This window comes from Eretmochelys imbricata, chromosome 6 (assembly GCF_965152235.1).
Source record: "Eretmochelys imbricata isolate rEreImb1 chromosome 6, rEreImb1.hap1, whole genome shotgun sequence".
Classification (NCBI taxonomy): Eukaryota; Metazoa; Chordata; order Testudines; family Cheloniidae; genus Eretmochelys; species Eretmochelys imbricata.
Window position 1 is genome coordinate 21,674,709 of NC_135577.1, and position 16,375 is coordinate 21,691,083.

A 16,375-nucleotide genomic window follows, 5' to 3' on the forward strand; every position below is an offset into this window, starting at 1 on the left:
TGTTATTAATTAGATTCATTTGTGTTTCTATTGCCTGAACTGTTTTGCAGACCTCTGTGGTCTGGAAATTGGGCCAGAAAACCCTCTAGCACAAATGCCTTTTCTGTGGCATGTTGGCACTTGTGTGGGGCTAAGTGTATCTGGAGCAGCTGAAACCAGGGGTACAAATGTAACTACAGTAAGGCTCAGGTTCAGGCAAGGGTTTGGGTTGGTCTTACTGTCATTTGAGTAGGGGCAGGAGACACATTTCAGATGAGATGATGCTTCATAGACCCATTCAGAGCCTGACAAACCATTTCCAGGACCTTGCCCAGAAAGAAGTATTAAAAAAACATGAGTTTTACACAAGCTTCCAGCAGCTGGTCCAGTGAAGTAAACATCTCTTTGCTTGTTGTCTCATTCTAGGACAAGGAGCAGATGACAACGGGGATTTACACAACCAAGTGGTTCCTGCAGTGCTTCATTGACCGGGTGAGGGCTTTTCCTGGGAGAGTGTCTACTTGGCAACCTGGATCCAGAGTGGATTTTCTTTAGTGTATCTGGGAATTTTTACATATTTTTCTAATAAGATTCCATGAATATTTTATAGGCCAAGATATTTTGCATATTTTCATAAAGCATATACCCAGCAGGAGATGGGCTTAAAATAACTACATGCCACTCAGATGGTCACACCATGAATAATAGATGGAAAGATGGTTTTAGGGCAAAAGTATAGGCATGGGAGTCAGATTTTTATTTTCCTTGGCTCTGCCACAAATCTACTAAATCACTTACCCTCACTGAGCATCTGTTTCACCAACTTTATAAAGAGGATAATACGTACCTCAGTAGGGTAAGTTCATCACGCTTGTAAAGGACTTTGAGATCTTTGGATGAAAGGCAGTATAGTATAGTCAAAAAGAACAGAAGTACTTGTGACACCTTAGGGACTAACAAATTTATTAGAGCAGAAGCTTTCGTGGGCTACAGCCCACTTCATCGGATGCGTAGAATGGAACATATAGTAAGATACATATATCCATACATATATATATATATACATACACACACACATACAGATAAATTGGAAGTTACCATACAAACAGTGAGAGGCTAATTAGTTAAGATGAGCTATTATCAGCAGGAGAAAAAAAAACTTTTGTAGTGATAATCAAGATGGCCCATTTAGACACTTGACAAGAAGGTGTGAGGATGCTTAACACGGGGAAATAGATTCAATATGTGTAGTGACCCAGCCACTCCCAGTCTCTATTCAAACCCAAGTTAATGGTGTCTAGTTTGCATATTAATTCAAGCTCAGCAGTTTCTCATTGGAGTCTGGTTTTGAAGCTTTTCTGTTGCAAAATTGCCACCTTTAAGTCTGTTACTGAGTGGCCAGAGAGGTTGAAATGTTCTACTGGTTTTTGAATGTTATGATTTCTGATGTCAGATTTGTGTCCATTTATTCTTTTGCATAGAGACTGTCTGGTTTGGCCAATGTACATGGCAGAGGAGCATTGCTGGCACATGATGGCATATATCACATTGGTAGATGTGCAGGTGAATGAGCCCCTGATGGCATGGCTAATGTGATTAGGTCCTATGATGGTGTCACTTGAATAAATATGTGAACACAGTTGGCAACGGGCTTTGTTGCAAGGATAGGTTCCTGGGTTAGTGGTTCTGTTGTGTGGTTTGCGGTTGCTGGTGAGTATTTGCTTCAGGTTGGGGGGCTGTCTGTAAGCAAGGACTGGCCTGTCTCCCAAGATCTGTGAGAGTGATGGGTCGTCCTTCAGGATAGGTTGTAGATCCTTGATGATGCGCTGGAGAGGTTTTAGTTGGGGGCTGAAGGTGACGGCTAGTGGCGTTCTGTCTACTCTGAAACCTATAGTATAGTCATGTCTCTGAATTAAATTAACTGCTGTGGCCAGAATTTTCAAACTTCAGCAAATAGATGTAGGCTCCTAAGTCCATAATTAGATATCACAACAGAAATGGCCCAATTGTCAAAGGTGTTTAAGCCACCTGCAGTTCTCACTGACTTCACTGGGAAATGAGGTTGCTCAAACACCTTTGACAGTCGAGCCACTTCTGTTTAAATTGGTCTGGTCATTGACATAGAGCAGCTGCCAATGGCCCCTACTGTATATTCCAGCAGGAAGGAATCAAATGAGCGAAAGGGAGCCTGCTCCACTTCTTTTCCCCAGCCACACTTCTATGGTGATAGCCACAGGGAGTGGCAAAGGAGCCACTTCAGTGGCTGTGTGCCACGAAAGATTCCCCTACAGTGGTGGAAGTCCCACACTGTTGGGCTGAGGGCAGCTTTGTGTCACCAGAGCAGTGCAAAGCTGCCTTGATATACTAGACAGACAGGCCCAGGATCATCCAATTAAACAGGCCATTGTCTGTTCTGGTGATTCGTGTGTCCAGCCTTGAAAATAGCAAAGCTTTCACATACTTGCAAAACTAAATATAGTAACGACTTTTCAAGGTAGGGAATCCTTTTGCAAGTTGTCTTAGATTGAATTTTTTTCACCTTACCGTCCCAAAGAAGGAACGTTGTGTCTATCTTAACTGCAACTCTCTGGCCATCCAAGCGGGTGAACACTTGTTTTAAAACCAGAATTGTAGCTCATAATATACACACAACCCTAAATCTGTCATGAAAACAAAGAATCTCTCTGTGCTACATTGGGGTGCTAATGGGAAGGTTTATGGCACATTCTATGCACTGTCATTCCTGGGCAGATCAATACAGTTAGAATAGCATTGGAGCAAAATACTATGCCATCTGTTACAGATCATGTCTGATTCCCCTTGCTGGCAGGCCACCACAGTGCTGAGACAGGAATCCAGCATCTGGATCCCCTGGGGTTTTAAGCCTCAAGTCTGAACAGATTCCAAGCGCTGCCCCAGTCTTGGGGTCCCTTGATGCTCTTTGAGTGCAGACCCTCTGTCTAGCACCACACACCCCTGAGAGTTGCAACCATGCATCCCCACTGCCTAACCCTTGGAACCAGTGCTGACTCCTTAGACTGCCCCTGTCATTTAAACGCAACCTCTCCCAGAATCCCACCAAAGGGGTGAGCCTTCAGAGATGCAATTTAACTCACAGGTCACATGGTAGTTGTAGCATATAACACAAACTCGGCACAGAGTTCCACAGTGTAATAATACATCCTACGTGCATTGCCTCTTGCTCTAGCTCACAGTGTGTGTTCGTGTAGGCGGGATCTCCCCTGCTTTGCCTCACCCAGCTCTCACAGCAGCTTCACTCATCTTAAGCTGGTGAAAAATGGCCAAAGAGAGAGCAAGTAGATCAGCTTCTGCCCTTTATCACCTTCCTGTCTCCTACATCAGGTGGACTCCCTGGTCAGCCTCAACAGGGGACCACAGTGTGTTATGGGTAACTTTCTTGCTCCGTGAGCTCTCCCCTAATAAATCCCTTCTCCTGGTGGGGAGCCAGTCTGTTTAGTGCTGTTCTATGTGAAGTCCGTGTTAAGTCAGTGACCCTCTTTTGTTAGCCCTTTGTCACCCACGTTTGGAATTTCGACCCAGCATAAAGGCAAAAGCACAAAGAGAAGCCAACGAGCCTCCGATGGAATTGGCAGATTGGTAAAGATACTTACAGGGAAAGGGTTCATAATCTCACCCAGAATCCATACATTTTACAGGCAGATTCCCCAGATCATCACATCATCTAACCTGCTTCTTTTTGTAAACAGACTCCCTTCACGCTCACCTTGCGGCTGTGGGATGTCTATATCCTGGAAGGAGAACGGGTTCTGACAGCCATGGCGTACACCATCCTGAAGCTGCACAAAAGTAAGCGGCTCAGCAGACTTGCTTGACTTTCCCATTCAGTAGGGATGATCCTATCATTAGAGTCTGGGGTTTAGATTTAACCTCCTTAGTCAGGGAAGGGCTTAGAGAGAGAGAGAAGCCCAGCGTTGGTTTGAAAGTTTTCCTTCTTCTTTAATTGGACCAAGATACAGATCTGACCAAAATAGGTGCATCTCCTGAAGCTGTCCCCATTTACACCATGTCTGAAGTTAGCCTGATGGTGCTCCACAGTTGGCTGTTCGGCTTTTTTCTCGGTGTCACTGGATTTACACATGTATGATACCGTGCAGCCCCTACTGGGCATTACAGACTGGTGCAGTTTCAGGCCTCACCCAGAGTTCAGAGAAAGCAAATTACTACACACAGTCCCATGTTTGTCACTCTTAACACCAGAGGAAAACTATGCTTTTGCCAGCAAAAAAGGCACATTGGCCTTTTCACATCTACTCTGCAAGGGCCAAATCCCACCTGCTCCGTAGACTGAGAAGAGTGCGTCCTCTGCTGCAGGACTTCCATCAGCCACTGGGAAATTCCTCTCCGTGGACCAGGGCAGTATGTCCTATAGAAGCCCTGCCTTGCTCAGTGCACATTGGTGGTGGAGATGAATGCTTTGTGGTTGATTGCTTGGTTCTCTTAGCACTAGGTGCTGTACATACACCAAAGAAGGCACAGTTCCTGCACTGAAACATCCAGTCTTTAAAAAAAAAAAAATCCCCCACCATGGTGCAGTCTTGGGCCCAGTCTACAGAACTGTAAACATTACAAAATGGACTTTCTGACACCATGTGCTATATTGTGCACGTGTAACACACTTTACAGAAAAACTATTTTAAGAGTGTTTTAGAGAGCATTTAAAAATGTTAGTGGGACTATTTTGTTTTGTTTATTTGTATCTCTTCTTCTGCGAAGTCATGTTCCTTAGTCCAACTAAACAAGGCTCAGAGGAGAGAGCAATACAATAATGTATTTATAAAAATACTTCTAAAAATGACCTGAAATTGCTTTTATTTACATAAAAATGTCACTGCCTTAAAGTTAGACATCTCAGGACCTTCAGCACTTCAAGGCAGGCCCTGCTGGTCTCACTGGAAAGCTCAGCATCTCCTCTTGCCAGTGGTACAAGGCCCTTGTTTGTAGCCACACTGGATCACAGGGTCAGCTCCTAAACCTGTCACTGGGCAGTAGTGAATATTGCTCACTGAGGGCTTTGGCCAGTGTAACTTTTTTTTAGAGGGAACAGGAGAAATGCAGGGGTTTGAAGCGGCTCTGAGGTTTGGAATGTTTGAATAAATCCTGAAGAGATGGATTAGTGGACGGAGTGCAGGTGTAATGGTCAAAGGTGCATGGTAACCATGCATCCATCACATGGATACCATTAGTACATTAGCGGGGTAGGTGCATTTATAAGTGGGTGAGTGCTATTTACCTTCATCCATCCTAAACTTCCTATAATTGTTTAAAAATCTTACCAAGGAAGAGATCTTAGTAGATCAAAGTGCACTGTGGAACTTTTAAGTGTGCGGTAGCTGGGTCCACTCAGCCAGTTAGTGCACGGCAGGGTAGATTTACACCTCCGCTTGCTGTGCACTAAGTCTCCATGTGGACAAGCCCTTAATTAAAAGTAACTGATTTGTGCATGTGAAGTATTGTATGTAAAGAAAAAGAGAGGAAGACTGGACAAATTAAGCCTTGATGAACAATGCAGTGAGATGGGTGGCTAATGACAGTGGCTGCTCTGCATCTCGGATGGCTGCGAAATCCTATATTAGATACGGGAAGAGTGTGAAGCACCAATTCTGAATGTCTGTGCTGAGCCACCTCAGGCTGCACTATCCACCATTAATCTGTGGCGTCTGTAACACGCAGCTTTACTCCCCCTAGAGGTGTAAAAGAAACATTCAGAAACAGTCAGACACATTCTGTCACTGAACCAAGGCCCTGAACCTGTAAACATTTATGCACCTTCATAATTTTACTCATTCAATGAGCCCATCCAAGTCTATGAGAACTACTCACCTGAGTAAAGTTACATGCAAACATAAATGTTTGCAGGATGGGGACTAGAGATTGACTTGAGAGAACCATAAATACCTGGCCGAAAAACACATGGAAAAAGGAAGCAATACATTGTTTGTTCTGCCCCACATTTTAACTTAAATGTAAACCAGATCTCCTGTACTGATAGCGTTAAAACTGCTGCTCCAGTAGAAACACTGTCTGGATTACCACCCCACCCCACCCCAAATCGAATTGATTTGTTCTCACATTTTGCTGTGTTTTCTGCTGTCCTCTAGAACGCTTACTGAAGATGTCCCTGGAAGACTTACGGGAATTCCTGCAGGAGAGAATTTCTGCTTCTCTGCATTATGAAGATGATATTATTATTGAACAATTGCAAATGTCCATGACTGAATTGCGCAAAATGAAATTTGACCTTCCACCCCCAGGTAAGCAGAGCATGAAAGCAGCATTAATTCCAGTTTTTCCCCTACAGTTAAAATTAACTTCTTGGTGCCAGCACTAACCCTATCTTTCAGGGCCAGAGCAATGCAATTTTTTCAGGATTCTTTTCTCTCTAAACAGCAGGAAAAGGCTAACTGCTGTGGCCTTCTGAATTGCAGAGGCAATTGTGTGACCCCGGTTCTCTGTTCTGTTCGAGATCTCTTGGGTGCAAAGATAGAGTGGGTTGAGCAATGGTGGCTTTGTGTCACTTGTATTCTGGGACATGACAGCTCCTAGGGAAATATGTGGATTTTTTGGCAAAGCTCACGCCAGGCATGCTGAGCTCTTTTGAAAATCTGGCTGCTTATTTCAGTACTTAAATTGGAGCATGAGCTCTTTTGAAAATCTGGCCCTTTGTCCTGTTTGTCATAAATGATTTTTAACCCCAAGTTGCATCACTCTGCTCCTCTTGGGTATTTTGTTCTGATTTGCAGAGTCTTTGCATGTTTGAATTGAGCCAGATGTTTCAAATGTGGTCTGCATGCGTTGTTTTGCTTACACAGATTTTCTGGGTGTGTGAACTTCCCAGCCACTGGCACTTCACAGGGCAGGCAGGGGCAATGTTGTGTTTCACATAGTGCAGGGGTTGCCATGGTAATTGGCCTCTTTATGTTGTAGCATTGTATTCCAGGTGAATGGTTAGATAGAGCCCCCTCAGCATAAATCCTTCATGCTGCATGAGGAGGAAGTTGGCTGTGGCCCCTGCTGTAGAAATACTTATTGAAAAATAAATGAATCACTCATTAGAAACCTACAAAACCCCACCTGGTTAAGTACATGAATACACTGAACTGTTAGTCTGCAGTTCTCTCTAGGTCTGTTTTGAGGGACTCTGATGTCAGGCTGTAACCAGAGACTGGCTAAGGGGAACCAGGTTCTGCAACCTCAGATCAGGGTGGTTTGGAGCCAGTTTAATTTTTATCTGAACTCCCAAGGTTTGGGACCATGTTGTATAATCGGACTAATAAACCCTGATCAGCTGACAACAAAACACACACATGGAGCTTTTCTTATATGGTAAGAGGGAATTAATTATTGAACATGATCTTTGATGTCAGTAAAGAACTTTTGAGCTCCTCTGAGAAAAGATTGCAAAACTTAAGGTTGAGATTGTCACTTGCCATACATGCTCGTGCAGGGGGAATAAGAGAATATGATAGCTTCCCCTCTGCTCTGCTTTACAGGTTACCCAGGTTGATGGTGTGTGCATAGAGGAGGGGGTGAGCATCTCCCTTCCCCCTCCTCCCTCGCCCCCATAGGCAGGGTATGAGCTGAGCCAGGGCAGGGGGAGGAGGGAGTAGCATGTGACAAGAAACTGGCACACATGAGTTTCCCCCTGTGGCAGAGTGATGGGTCGCAATTCCTTTGCCTGGCTGCCTCTGGAGGTGCAGGTGCATGCTGACCCATGCATCTTCCCCTGTGTAAAGATTCAGTCTTGTCTGAAGTCTCACAACAAAGTTGTGAACAGCAAAGTATGTCCATTTTACAGCTAAACAGAGACAAAGAGGTTAAGTGACTTACCCAGAGCTACACAATGAATGAAACCCAGGAGTCCTGTCTCCCAGTGCCCACCTCTGCTGTCACTTTGCTTGTTTATACTGTAACAGGATCAGAAATGTCAAGTCTGGTGCATCCTGCTTTTGGGGGCTGAGCTCTGGGAGGCCTCAGGGGGTGTCTTTTGTGAGCTCTACCTCTGTAGGTGAAGGGGCAGGTAATGTGAATCTTTAACAAAGGCATCCTTTATCCAACTGGTTCCTCACTGAAGTTAAAATAGGTGCTACCAATAACACAATAAAATAAACCCCAAACAGCCTGGCGGTGTGGAAATCCTCTGGCTCCGATCTCTTCTCTCAACTGCTCAGGCTTTCCACTCCTGGGGAAGCACTGTGGTGGTCAGACTGATGGGGCACTGGAGACCTGTGTTCTGTTACCGCTCTGCCACTGTGACCTTGGGCCAGTCAATTCCCCTCCCTCCCTGTGTCTGTTTAGTTTGTAAGATGTCCAAAGAAGGGACAGCCTCTTGCTATGTTTGCACAGCCCCAGCACAACTGTAACGCACATTTTTAATAATTATATTGTGATGCCATTCACTGATTCTCCAGTCACCATCAAATCTTCCAGCTAGACAGAACCTGACTGTGTAATGTTAAAACAAGGAGAATAAAATAGTTCTTGTTAAGCCCTTTTAGGCCACCTTTATACTTCATAAAGAAACAAAATCAGGACATACACCTAATTTTTCTCCTTTGCTAGTTACTGTTAAGCATAGAATTCCAGCTATATAATTACAACATGGAATAGTAACATTTTAACGATCTAGTACTGACTCTGCTGGCCAGGTTCTCTCTCATTCAGCAAGTAGCCCCAGTTAAATCATTGTCCTCATTTATGGCTGCATTTGTGCTACTAATAATTTCATTAAGATGAAAAAATGCTTGTGTGTGAAGATGAGGGAACACAATGGGACTACCCTCTGAGTGAGGCACTATTGCACATCAGCAAGGAAGGCAGCAGCAGGGCCAGGATGAGCTACAAACTGGTTGACCATTTCTTATCTCCTTAAATACAGATTCAGCCTGGGATTCCGGCACTCAAATGCCATTGAAATTTTGGTGCCTACCTACCTTTGACAGCAATCCCAGCATCAGCCATTAGTAAAATGAAACATTTAGAAGTTTATAAATGAAAGTCCTGCCTTAGATGGCGAACCTGCTAGAACAGGAGGCCAGTGAGCTTGGGGATCATGCTGGAGCTTCCCAGGTTGCCGGTGTGGCTAATGGCACCTCTTGTAGGTAGGCTGATCACCGGCAGGAAGCTCCCAAAGGCTAACATGTGATCTCCATCTTTGTTTTTCAAACACCGTTTGCTCTGAGTGACTAAAGCGTCCCCCCTTTTGAAGGGCAGCTGTTTGTTGGACACGGTTCAGATCCCCCGTCTTGCTGGACTTGTTAAAGCACTCCTTGAAAAAGAGCTTAATACGTGTGTGGTGTTTTTTTCCCTTACAGCAAAACCTGAAGAATTCCCTAAGAAACCATTGGGGCTGGAGCTTTCTCTAAATCTCGTGGCACTGAAACCCAGCATTGCAGTGAATGGGCAGAATAAGGCTGCCACTGACCTCAACCCTGACAGAGATACAAAGCTGTCCCCTCCAAACAACAGCCCCGCTCATCTGAATGATACTATCGGTAATGCGAGCGTGGCAATAAACGAGAGGCTCCCACCTCTGCAGCAGGACGGGCCTCCTTCGCCGGCAGCAGCACCAGATGTGCATCAGCAGCCATTAAAGGGCCACCAGCGATGCCAAGAGGAAAACCAGCATGGAGAAGAAACTCGGGTAGAGTCGCTAAAGACAGTTGCTGGTGAAACCCCATCACAGGAGCGGTCTCCTCCTGAGGAGAATGAGGTTCAGGCCCTCTCGGAGAGCCAGGATGCATCGCCAGGGAGCAGGGAGGCTGTCTCACAAGAGAGTCCTCAGACTCTCCGTGCAGGAACGGGTGAAGGGGAACTGCAGGAACATAACCCCTCCCCTGTTGTAGGCAACACAAACCAGGCCATTCTCCAGGCAGCTCAGCTGTTGGCACCTCAGCAAGCACAACCTGAAGGGACAGCCGAGGACAACTCTGCAGGGGACATTGCCACCCAGAGCCACAACCCCCAAGTAGACCTGCCTGTCAATCACAATAAAACATTAGCAGGTCAGGAGTTGCCAAACCAAACGCCGTCTCTTCCATCCCTTGCTAAACAAAGACCCTCAGATGCTTCTGTGCAAAATGTCTCGGAGAGGCCTGAAGACACGAGCGCTACCATCTTCCCGGTGGGTTTACTGACAGGGCCGCCTCCAGAGCAGCCGCACCGGCCTCCCAGTACAGACTCGCTCTCAGCACCAGAACAAAACCTTGCTTCTCCTTGTGGTTTGTCAGAGAAAGGACAAGTGCCTGTCTTGTGTATGGAGAAGGCCCTTGTTACTCTCTCTCTCCCTCTGCAGGATGGTAGACGACGGCCTTCTAACGTATCTCAGTATGACAACATCTCCGAGTTGGAGTACAGTGAGGATAACTCTTCTGGGCAGGTGCCCAGGACCGAGAATCTTAGCGGAGCAGTGCCACAGAACAAACCAGATTCAAAATCCTCGGTACCCAGATCTGCATCTGTGGGTGAGATTGCAGATCTGGGGATGCACTCAGGAGGGAGCACAGACTCAGCACAGCAGACAGTAGGACTGGGCCACCCAGCCTTCAACTTGCTTCCTCATCAGAGACTGTCTGGTGGCAGCGGCAGTGTGCCAATCTTATCTATGCTTGACTCTGGGGCAGTTCAGCTGGCAGAGGGTCTCCCCGATCGACACCTGTCATCCCCGGCTTTACAGGGGCAGTCCAGCCCCTATAAAATAGTTAAGACCACCACCCCACTTCACGTGGCTCATGCTACGGAGCAGGACTTGTTGAACCGAAAAAAAATGGCACTGCCTTTGCAAGAGGGCAGTCATCACATAGGTGCAGCCTTGACGGCCGCTGATGGAGGGGCATTTCCTACAGCTGCAGAACTTGAGGCGGTGGCTGCCAGTCAGTGTGCGCAGAAGTCATTAAATGCATTGAGAGAGCCGCGTCCCTGTCTACACCCAAAGCCAAAAATACCACCCAAGGTTGCTAAAGCCCATTCAGAGAACAGTTTCTATCCAGACTGCACTTCCGCAATGCAGATGTCCAAATCGGTGACATTTTAGCAGGGGTAGGGGCAAAGGGGGGGAACAAACAATATAATTACATTCTGTCTATTCATGAGACATCCTTATAAAGGTTTGCAACTAAAAGGCAACACAGCCCAGGGTAGAGATGACAGGGGATGATCCTGTGCTGAGCTGTGTTTGGTACGAATGTTTGGGGGCAACGTGTGGCATGCAGGAGTTGGTACCTTGGCCAATAGACAATGTATTGGTGCCAGGAGGTGGTGGAAAAAGTCTGCGGGGTTTTTTTCTGTGGACAAATCACAAAGTGCTTTCATCTCTGCTTGTGTGCAGAGAGGCAAAGCTGGTTAATGTGCTAAATATTTTGACTGTTTTTTCCCATCATTTTTATAAACACAGGAGCTTGGTCTCATAAACCAGAGTTTAGTTTCTGTTAACATGGGAATACGATGCAGAGGGGTTTGAGCTGCTCTTACAGACAGAGCAGCTTTGGGAGAGAAAGCGAGACAGAGGGGCCTTTCTTTACAAACGAGCACTTGGTCCATGTGGCCAGTCGCATTTTCCCAATGGCCTTTGCACCAATAGATTTTTCTGAAATCCTAACAGCCAGCAGTCCTTCGAACAAGGCTACTGAGTATTCTCACCAGGAAAGCCAGCCTTCTGTAAAGTCTGTGCAACGTCCAGCTCTATTCCAGAAATCCCGGTGAGCACTGCTCACGTCCCAGGGGAAAGACCGTGCATCTTTTCACCTCGAGTGCAATGGGGCGGTGTAGTAGGCCCGTTCTTAGTTCTCTAGCTCTTTTCCATTTGCAGTGGGAGGTTTCCTGAAGGGAAGCTGAATGTTGTGTGCTGAAGTGCCCTTCTGTTCTCGGTGGGTTTGTTCTGGGCTGCGCCTTAGCTAGGATTTGTCAGAAAGCAAAGTTAACTTCTGATGCAGGCAGAAGGCAAGGTGGGAAAGATGCGTTTGCCATGCTCCTCCACGAGCCTGAAGAAGGATTGTGCTGATCCACTAAATGTTTGTTCAGATTCCTTGAGTTCCTCATGTGATAGGGACAGAAGGTCGAAGTAGAGCTACAATCAGTTTTCCAGCCTGCCTGTCTTATCCTTTTCTCTGGGAAGCCAGGACAGTGAGCAGGCTCGCTGCCTTAGGACTGACTGAAAGGAAAAGGAGGCCACTGCCTCGGTAAATGACCAATCAGTGTGTAGCTATGCTAATAAACACAGGATGTATTCTTATTTGAGCAATGGAGGCAGTGCCCTGGCTGGTCTTTTGCGTTAGCTAGCAAGCCACAAGAGTGTAATAGGGTTTGATCACTTCTCATCAAAATTCCAAAACCTACATTGGTCCCTGCTTTGAGCAATTGAAGTGTCAGTGTGGAAACCACACTGGAATTAGAAAGGAAGGTGGCAAAGTTCTGAAAGCCTTGGCTGAGCTCCTCCTTGAAATAGTCTGGCTGTAAATCAACAGAATAAGAAGCTGCCAAGAGAGAATCTTGGCTCAAAGATTTAGAAGAAGAGGCCTTTCCTGTAAAGCTTAAAGCCTGTGGTCCAGAAATGCAAATGTCTTGTCTTCGAGAATGAAGAAAGTTGGGGCAGATTTCTTTAAAAGCAAGCTTACAGCTCATGGGGAAATATTCTGTAATTATGGAGAAATGCCAGTCCTGCTTTCTGGTTCAGGAGCCTGAATCACTGTAGTACAGCATACAGAGCTCTAGGCATGGTTATTACCATCCATACTTTGTAATGAGGAACCTGATTCCACAGAATTAACTACAGGTGATGCCTCCTTCAATAGCTGAGGATGCTTTGAGAGCATACTTGAGGCATGCATATAGATAGATATACACGCATGTCCCCTGAACACTGGTTAAAGGCTCCCTTAGGGAGTAGAAATATACTAAAAGCCTGAACCAGCGTTCAATGAAGTCAATGGAAAGACTCCCATTGACTTTCATGGGCTTCGGACCAGCTCCTAAACGTGTCCTAGAGATTAAGGCCATAAAGGACATCTAGATCATCTAGTCTGACCTATAGCGATCATTTCGCCCATAAGCATGTGAGCAAGAACCAGCCAGCCAAGCAGATGAGAGAGAGAATGCTTGGTGCCACCTCAGAGCCCTGGCCCCCCCTGTCCAGTGTCTCACCTTCAGCCATGGCCGATGTCTTGGAGGAAGGAGACCCAAAACAACACCCAGAATACATTGTGTGTGTGGGGGTTCCTTCCTGGCCCCCTGCAGGTGACCAGCTGGGTGTGGTGGTTCTATGTGGATGTAGATGACAGCTTGCAAAGGGAGCTCCCCATTTCTCTCTCTCAAGAGGTGGCCTGAGCACAGCACTGGCAGCCAGCAGCTCCTGTTCTAATTCCTGTTCTCCCACCAGCTTCCTCTTTGGCCTTGGGCAAGTTGCGTAACCTCTCTGCCTGCTTTCCCCATCTATGAAATGGGGTAAGCATCCTGACTGTCCGACCTCACAGGGGTATGGTGAGGATTAGTTGTAATGTTTCTAAAGCGCTCGGAGGAGGAGAGGCGCTCTATAAATGCTAAGTCTTATGATTCTCGGCCACCACAGCTCATTTTCAATTGTAGCAAAAAGGTGCTTGAGTTGTTTTTATTTTAGTGGTCCTTTCCCAATAGCTGTGCAGTAGTTTGGAGAGTAACATGTCTGAGTGTGTAATCCCCGGGCAGTATTTCTGCAGGACGAGCAGTATCCTTTAGTTAGGAACTGTGTGCGTCCCCTTGAGCTCTAGAAGCCAGTGGGCAATGGAAATTGTTAAAGTAGCTGCAATCTCCTGCTAGCCATGGTTTCTGTGTGCTGGGGTCTGTTTTCTCCTCCAAGCACACATGTAACTTCCACTAACCTGCGTGGGAGTTGAGCTCACACATGAGATAGGAGATTAGACCCCTTTACCTTCATTTTTCTGCTTGCTTGGCCTTCCTCCCACTGGGTCTGTTGCCGTTCTGGTGTATGTAGGCAGTGTGAGGTCAGAGATGGAGCGTATCTAGGACCTCTTGTAAAACACACTTTTAATGGCGATTGACTTTAGAATACTGAATAGCTGCCTAACGCACAATACTTGCCATGCAGGCCAAAATCTCACGTACGCTGAATTCAGGATGCATATCTCCTTTTTCTCATGAAATCTCACTGGGGAGAGGCCAGCCAAGCTAATTCCAAGTGTGTATTTTCCAAGAATCATTTTGGTTTTCCTGATCTTCTGTCTCAGAGGTAGTAGCTGAAATATATATACAGTGTTCTCCTAAAATAGGAGTCCAATTGGAAGCTTAGCATCTGTTCCAAAGTCTATTGAACTTAGTGGAATGACTCCAGTGGACTTAGACTGCTCATGATCCCTGCAGCATTGTACAGCACGTGGTTTAGGATCACCTTCCTCTTCAGTAAGAAAAGTGCCATTGTTGGAGGCCACAGCACACCATGCTCCACCATAGTCTGAGCAGCTAGGACCTCTTGTCCTCATTAAAGGTGAGAGGGTAGGTGCCATCAGTCCCTATAGTGTCTTCTCTTCACCAGGCAACCCCCACCCTGCTCCAAACTGGTTCATTTGCTGCCTTTTGGACTTATTCCAAACTGTGAGGAGAAGGCAAAGCCCTTTGTGTCGTCTGGGACTGAGTGTGTTTCTGAGGGGGAGCGAGGAGCTGCTGCTACAGCCATGAGACTCTTGCCTTTTTCCTTCATCTGTGTCTTTGCACAAAGGTTTTACTGGCCCAAACTGCCAGAGCCAGCTGCTATGGGTGGGTACCATTGGAGCAATGCCTCATTTATAAACGGGCATGTTACTTTTTTTGTTTGTGAAATTAACATTTTACATACAAACCAACTTAAATCTTTCCATTTCAATCTATGGTTGCAAATGACCATTCAAGCATGTCAGGTTCACGCACTCCCCGCCATCATTGCAGGGGCTTGCAAGTAACCCCTCTGACTCCAGTCAGTTCTGTTCAGGTTCTTATACTGCACCCCCCATGGTGGTATCTGGGCTTGATAAGGAGCTGTGTGGTAGCAGAGATGGGAATGATTACGCCCAGCTTCACATATGTGGGGGGAGTAGAGACAAGGGCTCCAAGAGACAAGGAGGACTCATGTGGGAGGAAGGAGGGAACAAATTGCAAGACACTTCTACAAATAATGCATGGCTCCTAGGATGCCCCCAATCAGATGGCAAAGCCAGCGTTATTTCATGCTAACTCAGGAAAACAGCTTCCTCCCCCAACGTATCCTTTACTTGGCTGAAAGATATGTAGTTTTAAAAGAGTAGGGTTTTTTTGGTGTTTAGGCTTTTTTGTTGGTGAACTAGCACTTTGAGCAGAGGCTGTGCAGCCCTGTGGCAGGAATGCAGCACCAGAGTTCAGGAAACTCCTGTCTTTGAAACTGTAACCTTTCCATTTCAGTGGACTAGAGGCTGGTGTGTCTCTTTGGTGCACTTTGAGAGATCTGCTACCATTGGCTTTTATTTTCAGTTGCTACTTTTGTTTACAATGTGGAGATCTTCCTTTGTGATTCTAATGTATTGTTATTACTTTAAACCATTGTTATGTATGTGCTTTTTTTTTTGGTAAGGGAGTTTGAAAAGCAAAATGCTCATTCCTTTTTACGCTGATCCAAACAGACTGTACATAGTGTTCAATGCTGTGTTTTACATGGTTGTAATGATGACAGTTTAAGAAGTTTAGCATAAACAGCTGCAGCGTGTCTTTCTTCTAGGGCAATGCACTACATCCCCTCCTGTTTCCTTAAATTCACTGCATTAGCTACTTATTCCATTGGGGTGGGGAGATCAAGATTTGGGTTGTCTCCTTGGACTTCAATGTCCCTGATTTTATAGTGTAATTAAAACTGTCTATTGCCTGCTTGCCCCCTGATGCAGTGCTAGCTGCTCAAGGGTCCTAGGTTCTGGATACAATTAGTGTAGTTATGGAGAGCTGGAGCTTTAAGGGCACTGCTCTGAAAATGCCATTCGTGCTGGGAACTGGCTACTCTTTCTCTCTGCATTCAGTGCTGGAGAGAGGCGGCCTGAGTGACAGCCTGGTGCTTGATGTCTTGTCTCTACAGAGCAAGAACAGTAAAACTATGCAAAATCCTCCCACACTGCCTCAGTCCTGTCCCTGGTCTGTCCACACAAGAAAAGGGCTGGGGGAAGGGAGAAGAGATTTAAGAGGATGTCACCAGCAGTGTGGATCAAAAAGTCCTTGAGCCTTATACAAAATCACTAACCCCAACCAGGATTACAGAACTGCACTTCCATCCCTGCTGACATTTGACTTCTAACAGAGAGCCATCCAGGTTACTACTTGTAGTGGAGGTGGACTAAGTTCAGTCCTTCAGCCTCATGGGTGAGCCAACTCAGAG

The 16,375-nt window shown here is 46.1% G+C and overlaps 1 protein-coding gene across 2 annotated transcripts in view; it reads left to right on the top strand.

The window, feature by feature from the left end:
• The window catches only part of LOC144265538 (uncharacterized), a 178,446-nt gene extending 162,758 nt beyond the window's left edge, over positions 1-15,688 (top strand). For both annotated transcript variants that reach the window (XM_077818193.1, XM_077818194.1), the window contains exons 12-15: positions 406-471; positions 3,708-3,807; positions 6,120-6,272; positions 9,333-15,688. In XM_077818193.1, coding sequence (XP_077674319.1) covers positions 406-471; positions 3,708-3,807; positions 6,120-6,272; positions 9,333-11,050 — 2,037 coding nt within the window. In that variant the 3' untranslated portion in view covers positions 11,051-15,688. The remainder of the gene's footprint in view (positions 1-405; positions 472-3,707; positions 3,808-6,119; positions 6,273-9,332) is intronic.
• Positions 15,689-16,375: the final 687 nt, after the last annotated feature.